Source organism: Orbicella franksi, chromosome 3 (genome assembly GCF_964199315.1).
Source record: "Orbicella franksi chromosome 3, jaOrbFran1.1, whole genome shotgun sequence".
NCBI classification, from domain to species: Eukaryota; Metazoa; Cnidaria; class Anthozoa; order Scleractinia; family Merulinidae; genus Orbicella; species Orbicella franksi.
Genome location: NC_138147.1, coordinates 13,712,501 through 13,722,014, shown reverse-complemented (window position 1 = coordinate 13,722,014; position 9,514 = coordinate 13,712,501). Strand labels below are relative to the sequence as shown.

At 41.0% G+C, this 9,514-nt stretch overlaps 3 protein-coding genes across 3 annotated transcripts in view; all 3 read right to left on the bottom strand.

The window, feature by feature from the left end:
- Positions 1-4,008: 4,008 nt before the first annotated feature.
- LOC145482334 (uncharacterized) overlaps positions 4,009-9,514 on the bottom strand; it is an 11,532-nt gene continuing 6,026 nt past the window's right edge. Inside the window, exons 3-4 of the mRNA XM_081460983.1 lie at positions 4,953-5,009; positions 4,009-4,760 (exon numbers count right to left, since the gene is read on the bottom strand). Coding sequence (XP_081317109.1) covers positions 4,009-4,760; positions 4,953-4,989 — 789 coding nt within the window. The 5' untranslated portion in view covers positions 4,990-5,009. The remainder of the gene's footprint in view (positions 4,761-4,952; positions 5,010-9,514) is intronic.
- Positions 5,273-6,221, bottom strand: LOC145482333 (ATP-dependent DNA helicase PIF1-like). Its single transcript, XM_081460982.1, has one exon. It carries the CDS (start codon positions 6,143-6,145, stop codon positions 5,273-5,275), a length of 873 nt encoding a protein of 290 aa, XP_081317108.1. The 5' UTR covers positions 6,146-6,221.
- The window catches only part of LOC145482332 (uncharacterized), a 1,635-nt gene continuing 611 nt past the window's right edge, over positions 8,491-9,514 (bottom strand). The window contains exon 1 of the mRNA XM_081460981.1: positions 8,491-9,514. This exon is cut by the window's right edge and continues 611 nt beyond it. Within this exon, the coding sequence (XP_081317107.1) occupies positions 8,491-9,514 (1,024 nt within the window).

The window sequence follows — 9,514 nt, the reverse complement described above, 5'->3', positions numbered from 1 at the left end:
TGAAGTTTTATTTCAAACTGCATCTTCTCTTCTTGCTCTTGGTTTTCTACTTCCATTTTCTGTCTCGCCAACCATTCGAGGTTTTCGATATGACCATCCACTACTATTTTTACTATAATTCCATCATTCCATGTGCGGATTTCTTCATCACTAACCTTCGCTGTTATCTTCTCTGCTTCAAACGCTCTTTGCACGTTATCCACTTCTGTTAGTAATTCCTTTAGGTTTGTCAGGTGTCTTGATATCGCAGATCGCTTTCCGCCTTTAAGAACATCGCTGGTTTTATCTCCAGTTCTTTCGAGTTGCTTTAATTTCGTTTTGAGTGTAGATTCGGCGTTTGCCATGTTTCAAGGTTTAGGTGTTGGCTTCCTGTTTGTTTAGATGCAAACGAAAAGCACAAGGCAAATTGAAGACGTAAATTATACTCACAATCCTCTTGTTGTGGTCGCCACGTTTGCTGGAATTCTCCGGCCACTGGAGCAGTATCCAAGCCAAGTCACAAGGTTGATTTTCTAAAAGCTTTAATGGTCACAAGTTTGCAGAGGTTGCACAGTGTCTTAAGTCGAAGCTATATCGATCTGGACTAACTCCTAAATTGTTGCGCAAACTCTTCTAATTAAAGTGATCAAGTTTCATGATTTCGTAATATGTGCCCTAGTCCCCGACACTGCGATGCTTTTAACGTAAACTAAACAGTAAAGGAAACCTTTGAAGTATATCCAGGTGAGTCTTATGGAACTGTTATGTAAACAGACAAGCTTACGCATTGTGAGATGACAACAGAAAAAAATCATCACGGCAAATTCGAACTTGGCAAATTGTCGTCCACAAAATGCTTGGAAATGTTCGAGCAGAGCTAATGAAGAGCAAAATTTTGCTGAAATGTTCAAAGTTATTTATTGAACAGAACAATTTTTTGCTCAAAAATTAGAAGTCAATTTTTGTTCCAAGAAAATTGCTGTTTGAAAATTCACAAAGTTGGGAACAATAGGCATTGTGAATTATTGTGACTTTTTGTGGAAAATTTGCTTCCATCGAAAATTCGATATTTTTTTGAAGAGCCAAGAAAAGCCGTGAATTTCAGCGGAAGACGTTTGCATTACTTTTGCACAATACTGTGTAGCTACAACGGGTGCCTTTTATCAAGCGGGAGAAATGATGAAATGAAAGCAGAAGGTTGAAAATTAGGACTTCAGTGATACCTCCACAACATTCCACTTGTTTCGGTTGGAGAATCGTAGAGGGATTTATTATGTTCATTGATTTATAGCTCTATTGTTAGTCCTCGTTTGTAGGCACACCCCCCAGGAATTTAGCATTGAACATGGAATGAAACTTACGTCGGATACTGATATGGGTATTTCTTTTTCACAAGTCTATGGATCTCGCTATGTTTTACCAACACGACCTCGTACTAGTTCAATATCATAATTCAGTTATGACGAAGATTACAAATCTTTTTTTTATTTATGGCTAGACTGGAATTTATACAACTGGTGTTTTCATGAGCAGGTATAATTACCGTTATCACTATCAACTGGAATCTTATAGATCCATCTACACACAGTCAAACCAAAACAATCTGACTTGTGACCTTGAATTAATCCACCATAGGAAAAATGATGGCAGCTGTACATTTTACCACAATGCCTTGTGAACCAGACACAGCCTATAAGGCACTAAGATTGCCAAATGTTTACAATATTTGTCCCTGTACGAAGGAAATTGAGTAGCCTGGGTTTGAAGATTTTATAACGTTTCTGCACGTTTTTATAAACGTTTTTAAAGTTGTGGTGCACTAAGAACTGTGGGTAAATGTACCAGTCGCCATCTTTTTTCCTATGGAGGATTGGCTTAAATTATCTGCAATGCTCACAGATGATACAAACCGTTGCTTTATCCAAACATTTTCGAAAATTATATTTTAGGGCCTATTTTTAGCCTGTGTTGTAAAACCACTATAATCTTTAGATTTGTATTGTTACAAATGCAAAATAACCAAAGTTAGAATTAGTTTGAGGAATTCTATTTTTGACAGGTAAATGCCTTTCGGACATTCTAATATAATACTTATCATTCCATTTACAGTGGTGCTCTTCTAACACAGGGCACCAAACTAATTTTTTTTCATCATTTTTTGACGTTTTCGACAACTTTCTTATGGCTTCCATTCAAACCTGGCAAATCCAAAATTATGAAAAGAAATGTGAAAGGTGGAGTTGTCGACTGACCAACAGGTTACACGATGCTTGACATTTTTACCATACATAGTTCATGCATTTTGATTAGCTTATTTAAACCAAGGAAGGTGGCCACAGTTAGTCATGCATGCATCATGGGTTCTTATAACTAGGAGTTCTCAATGAGAAGTGAGTGCTGCCGTTAGTAGCGTGTTTGTATGTCAATATGACAATGGGAACTGCAACAAAAATATAACATTTTATTAACCGCGCGGCCATGGGCCGAGCGCGATTCTAGGTTTACCCGTGGTTTATTATTTTTTTTTTGTCGGTGACCAGACGCAGACCTCCGCTCGGCCAAATTCCGAGTCACGCAACGTGTGATGTTTTTTCCGCCAGAAGCTGTTAAAACATTAATACACGGATAATTTTACGGATATTGTTTCCTTTGTTGTGGGTAAAATATATTTTCTTTTGGTTTTATCGAAGCGTTGGATTCAAAGGGATTAATAAATACACTAAAAAAAGGTATTACGTCAGTCATGGAATGCGTTGACGTTGCAGCTTTCACTTTCGCTACGTGACTAATAAGATCGTGTTTACTTTGGAAGTTTATTTCGCCAGAAGCGACGGTCATCAATTTATTTGCAAGTTTGCGAGTATTTCTTGTGGTTTTAGGCAAATGAAGTAAATTCTTTGGCTCTTTCATCGCAACGAGTTCATAGATGGGAAGGAAAATGAAATATTTGCAAGCCAAGCAAAGAACATGTCAGGACATGCAATGATTACGTCATTGGTAGGGAAATAACCACCGTACTAAAGATAGCCGTCGATAACGCAATTCTTGAATAATGTGACTCGTGTGACTTCTTTGCTAGCCCTTTACCCAAGGAAAAAATTAAATTTAAACTTGACTTTTAAGAAAGAAAGCTGTTGTTAATAGTGTTCGTATCTTCATGCCCATACATATCCCAAAGAGAGTTCCAGATTAACACTATTACGTCATCGGAGATTTCGCAACGGCTACGACTGATGGTGCAATAGTATAGTCTGTGTTGATCAAGTGATGTGATGTCTACAGTAATCAATGAATCATCAAGGATTACTTTCGAATGTGCACTGCGTTGCGACTGTAGTGCTAAGAAAACAGTTAAATTTTAAAAGCGCGGTTTTAAGATCTAACAGATCTTCTTGTTTCTTAAACAACATGGTTAATGTACTTTGAACCTATAAATGCTTGTAAGAGTAAAAAGGAACATATTCGTTTATTTCAACGCAACATGTAATGAACAGTGTTTTGTATAGATGAACTGTACTGTTTTGTATAGGTCAATATGCAATGAACAACGGGCCTTATCGTCTATAGGTGAACTAATCAGGACTATATATTTGGTCTGACAGTTTAAGTTACTTTCTTATTGTAGGTAAATACAATGTTTTTTTCAAGGCTAGTAACAGCTTGGTGTTGATCTTTAGAAGGATGAGTGACACTGCCTAATGCAACATGTAATGAACAAAGGGCCTTATCATGTATAGGTCAACTATAGCTTCTCAAGATGGAAATTGACTATATATTTGGTCGGACAATTTGGGTTACTGCTTTGGTACGCTCATTGTAGGTAACTACAATGTTGTTTAAGGCCAGTAACAGTTTAACGAAGTCATGCTTAGAAGGATCAGTCAGACCCTCTGTGTTAAACAATTGTGAGATGACTTTGTTAAAAAGTGTAAGAGACAACTTTTCCTTCTTTGGTGTGGTTAGGAAAAATACTTGAGCATAATACTGACTGGAACAAAAGTCTTTCATCTGTTGCATATTACAATTACTTCAAGTAGTAATGTCTGAGTTGTCATCATGTTCGATCTTCTTATTGCATTTTATACAGGCCACGTATGTGGACGTTGAAATTACACCTGCTACAGATCCTTCCACAGTTGCAGTGATAGAATCATCAGTTAATCTCGGTGCTAAAGCTAAAATATCAGTATGTGGCTCTGTTTGCTTAATGGCAGTGCCACTTTTGGCAGTATTTATGTATAGTTGCTTAGTAAGGGCATCTTTCTTTACTCGTACATTCTCAAAAATGTATGTCATGCCTTCTTCTACTTGCTCACAAAATTTCTCCCAAAATACTATCTTAGAGTAACCTTTTGTGTCTGCAATTTGCCCTTCTAGCATTTTTAAAGTTCCTCTACTTGTCTGGAGTATTTTAGGTTCTAGTAGAGAAGTAACCTTTGCTTTGACTGTTATCAGTTGACCTGCAGCAATGGTTTTCAGCATTCCTAGGTGGAAGTTGCTGGGGATGTCAACTTTTGGAAATGGTGATGCTGTAAGCTGTTGGACTTCGACATTAGCACTCATGAGCAAGTCATCTGTGTTGCTCTTTTGGTCTATGCGAAATCTTTTTATTTTCACAGGGCTGCCACCATCTTGTACTGACTGGAAAAGGTCTCTCTTGGCAGGGGCAAAACAGACTCCTCTTAAGTATTTTTCTTTTGACTGTACTTGAAAGTCGAAGAAGTTGCCTTCTTTTATGGGAGATACATTGTGTATGTAACCAATTATTTGATCAGGTTTCTCTGCAATGAAATAAAAACAACTTAAGCATCATTTCATTTTTTTGCTAAGTATTAAGTTAACGGTTAGCTGCGTTTAGTTAAGTGTGTGGAGAAAACCTTTAATAATTCAATGTGTTGCAAATGAAATATAATAAACTATTAAATTGTTACTGTGAAGTGTGTTTTTATTTTAGATGATTTGTCCTGCCTTACCTTCACTGCTTGTTGCTTCAGGATTTTTCTGGTCCATTGCTGTAGTCTGTCTGTACTCTGATGAGGTACGGGAAAAGAAATAAAACAAGCTGAAAATAAGCTGTCGCCAAACTTACTGTTAAGTGTATATAATATCACTTACTGTAATTGCTTTTCTAGGAATTAGTTTTGTTTTTTACTGCTAAATGTTAAAACAATTCACATTTTGAAGATGTTTACATGTATGTTTGTTTGTATTGGTGAATATGATCACCTTTTTCTTGTTTGTTGAAAGACACTTTACTGCTTATTCAAGTTGATTATAGAACCGATGAGTTCGTTCAATGATTAAATGCAGTGGTTGTGGTTTCTGCCAAATAGTCTAGCCTTTCTTCCTCTTCTTGTCTGAATTTTAAGTTTCTAGAAGACTTCAAAGCTGATAATCTTTCAAAAGTCATGGGTTCAATAACACAAGATGAAAGATTTTGAACTCTGCTAAGTGCAAGATAAGTTATACCAGGTGATTTTTCGGTTTTACCAATATCTATCCAAGCTTTTGGTAGGGTGAGACCTTGACTCTTGTGAATTGTAAGAGCCCAAGCAAGTCTAAGTGGTAGTTGTTGCCTCTCATGTAAACTATTGCCTGACTGTAACGAAACTGTCACAGGGCATATGGGAACACACGAAGGGTGAGAATCTATGAAAGCAGGACCTCTATAGTTATCAAATTCAATGATAACAGCAACAGGTAAGTTTGGTGGGCAATGATTATTGTCATAAATGATATGACGTAGTGTTCCTGTGGCTCCATTACAGAGACCAACATGTGACCATAGATTCATAGCCAACATGACTTTCGCTGTCTTCGCTAAAAATACTACTGGTTCCAGTCCGGACATGTCATCTGGGCTGGCATTCTTAGTAAGAGAAGATGAATGGCGAGCATTGATGCAAACAACAGGGTGCTCAAGTTTATTCAGCTGGTCATGGTTATAATTAGCAACTTGTTCATTACTATAAAATAACCTTGTGGCAGATTCAAATTCGTTCAATTTAGACACATTTGATGGCTGTCTGGTAAGCAGTAATCTCCAATCCTGGACAGTGGACTGTCCCTTGCGAAGTCGTGACAATAATTCTCTAAACTGCACTTGTTCAGGGCATGTGCCTTGTACACGCTGGTTGACAGTTAGTTTGACTACTTTATCAAACATTTTGTATGCTTGGTAGCCTTGCTCTCCAACATCACTAGATGGTTTTGAATGATATAGTGGCTTATCAGCTACAGGTGGTAGCTGTCAAGTTATAAAGGGAATAAATCACAGCTCAGGCTAAATAGTGATAAGAAACTTTTAATGCCGAGTTGGCACTCGCACACTGCCAAAGTATATCCGTTGCACGAGGTTCTGCTCGTCACGTGAGTGCCTGATCACATGATGTGGTCACGCTTGTCACGTCACATCCCCTTCCCTTACAAAATTAGCAAGAACAAAAACAATAGGGTCCAACAATAAACTAAAGCTATTTCAAGTGTTTCAAGTCAATGTTCAAGTGTTCAAGATAAGTCATAATCTTCAAGCCATGCTGGGGCACGTCTGGCTCTCTCTGAGCGTCTGGGCTGGAAAGCAGGTATGGGATCTTCGTTGACCGGGACAGATTCTGTGGCGGGGATTGAATCATTCACTTCAATCTCAGGGGTCTGGGTGTGGATCTGTCCTGGCAGGAACTCTGGTAAATCTGGTGGCTTGCTTTCATTCTCAGCTTGATGAGGCTCATCGATGGGGCTGCATGGTTCTGGTGACGGCTCCATAGTAGACCGCAGCTGGCGGCGGTTTCTACGGAAGCGCCGTCCTTCCACCTCAACTTCGTACGACCGTCGGGCAAGAGGGCGCGTGCAGTGGCCTAAGCTCCATTTCTTCTCCCCAGGCAACTTCATGCGGATTGAATCACCTGCCTTTAAGGGGGCAAGGTTCTTGATGCCTCTGTTGTACTGCTTGCACTGCAATCTTTTCCTAGCTGCTAGGTTACTCGCCGTCGTCTTAATGTCACTGTTTGGCCTGAGGAGCACTGCAGCTGTTGGTAGCAAAGTACGAGTGCGTCGACCCATTAGCCTCTGAACTGGCGAGGTACTGAACCCCTCACTTGGGGTGTTGCGCCAATCGAGGATTGCTAATAGTGGGTCTTTCTTGTCGTCCTTCGCTTTCATAAGAAGTCCTTTGCAGGTTTTCACAGCATTTTCCACTTTTCCATTTGACTGTGGATATCTTGGACTAGAGGTTCGGTGATCAAAATTCCACTCAGAGGAGAAACTCTGGAACTCCCGATTGTCAAATTCTGAACCATTATCTGTAATCAGTACTTCTGGAGTACCATGGCGAGCAAATTGCACCTTGAGTTGAGTAATAACAGCTTGTGCTGTCTTCTTGTGGATCTCAACCACTTCAAAGAAATAGGACCAGTAATCAACCATGATTAGGAACGTCTGCTGTCCAAGAACAAACAGATCAGCACCAATTTTCTGCCAAGGGCGTGAAGGCAGCTCATGTGGCTGAAGCCCTTCGCGGGCCTGTTCTGGTCGGTATGTTTGGCAGATTGTACAACGAGACACAAAGTCTCTGATTTCAGCACTCATTCGTGGCCAATACAATATTTCACGGGCACGGTGAACACATCCTCCAATGCCGATGTGGCTGCTGTGGAGCTGGTTTAACATTTCCTTTCGAAGTGAAACAGGCACTACAAGCTGTTCTCCACGGAACACCAGACCTTGTGACTCTATCAGCTCGCCTTGCTCGTCATAGTATGGCTGAGCAGCAGGAGGGCAATTTTTCTTTTCGGGCCAGCCTTGCTTGATCACTTGGATTAGTTCCTGGATATCAGCATCTTCAGCGACTCGCTGTCGGAAGACATCTCGCTTCGGAGGTTCAACTCGAATATACTCTTCGTGATTCACCATCTCGAGTGCACGAATCTCACAAAACTCAGTCTGAGCCCCATCAGTGGTCTCCAGATATGCACAACTCAAGGCATCTGCAATGTGCATGAGTGTTCCTTTCTTGTATTGAACTTCTAGATTGTACTTTTGTAGGGCCAGGCGCATTCGCTGCAGGCGCTTGGGTGATTTGTGAATTTCCTTCTTGAACACAGACTTCAATGGCTCATGGTCAGTCTCGACAGTGATTTTGTCTCGCCCATAGAGGTATTGGTCGAACTTGTCACATGCCCAAGTGATGGCAAGCATTTCTTTCTCGATCTGCGCATATCGAGACTCAGTGTCAGTGAGGGCACGGGAGGCATAACAGACAGGCTGACCATCTTGCAGCAGTACTGCTCCTAAGCCAGACTGGCTTGCATCGCATTGTACAGTGACCGGCTTGTTTATATCGTAATAACGGAGGACAGGTGCCTCTGTCAGGAATTTCTTGATTGTCTTCATGGCAAGGGAGTGCTGTTCTAACCACTGGAACTCTACATTCTTGTCCTCCAAACGTCTAAGTGGCTCTGTCATCTCTGACAAGTGGGGCATGAACTTAGCAAGATAGGTCACCATCCCCAGGAATCACTTCAATGAAGTGACATCTTCAGGTTCAGGCATCTGCAATATAGCCTGAATCTTCTCTGGGTCAGGCATTAGCCCCTGAGAAGTGAGTAGATGACCCATGAATTTCACGCTTGATTGGTGCCATTTCACTTTTGCACGATTCGACTTCAAGTTCCACAAACGGCATTTCTCGAGAAAGGCGCGCTCATTTCTTGCAAGACTCTGGTTTACTTCATGTTCTGTATTGCCAAATCCGGCAATCAGGAAGTCGTCTGCAATCACTTCCACTCCTTCCAGGTCTTCGACAAACTCGTGCATTGTACGTTGCCAGACTTCTGGCGCTGACGAGATGCCAAACGGCATCCTATTCCATCTGTAGCGCCCAAACGGTGTGTTAAAGGTGGTCTTGTAACTAGACTCAGTGTCAAGACGTTTCTGCCAAGAGCCATCCTTGGCATCGACAACCGTGAACTTCTTTGCTTGCGAAAGCTGGGTCGCGACCTCCTCCACTGTTGGCATTTGGTAATGCTCTCGACGGATGGCTTTATTTAAATCACGCGGGTCAAGACATATGTGCAGCTTGTTGGGCTTGACAATGACCAACATACTGGAAACCCACTCGGTTGGTTCAGTTACAGGTGCAAGAATACCGGTGGCACGCTGATAATCTTTCAATGAAATGAGATTGCACTCTGCACCTGTGTCTAGTTGGAATGTCACCTGACTTTGGTTGCCTTGCATGCCGACTTCCATAGTAATCAAAGCATGTGATCTACTTCCAACTTTACTTATACGAAAAACTTCTTCAGGTACTTCTTCTACGGTGTTTACCTTTGGGTTGGTTGCTCGGCACCTTGACTGAAAGTGGTTCTTTTGTCCACACTTGTGGCAAGTTTGGCCTTTTGCAGGGCACTGGCGATTTCCATGCTGATATCCACAAAAGCTACATTCTGTTCGCTGGATGGGTGGGTCACGTGGCCTTCGTGTGTTCTGAGGTGGCTCATTTCTTTGTTGTGTTCTAACTGCACCAACTGACTCCTCT

Bases quoted from the DNA above. Each gene is read 5' to 3' on its own strand.
- LOC145482333 (XM_081460982.1), bottom strand. From the start codon at position 6,145: ATGTTTGATAAAGTAGTCAAACTAACTGTCAACCAGCGTGTACAAGGC.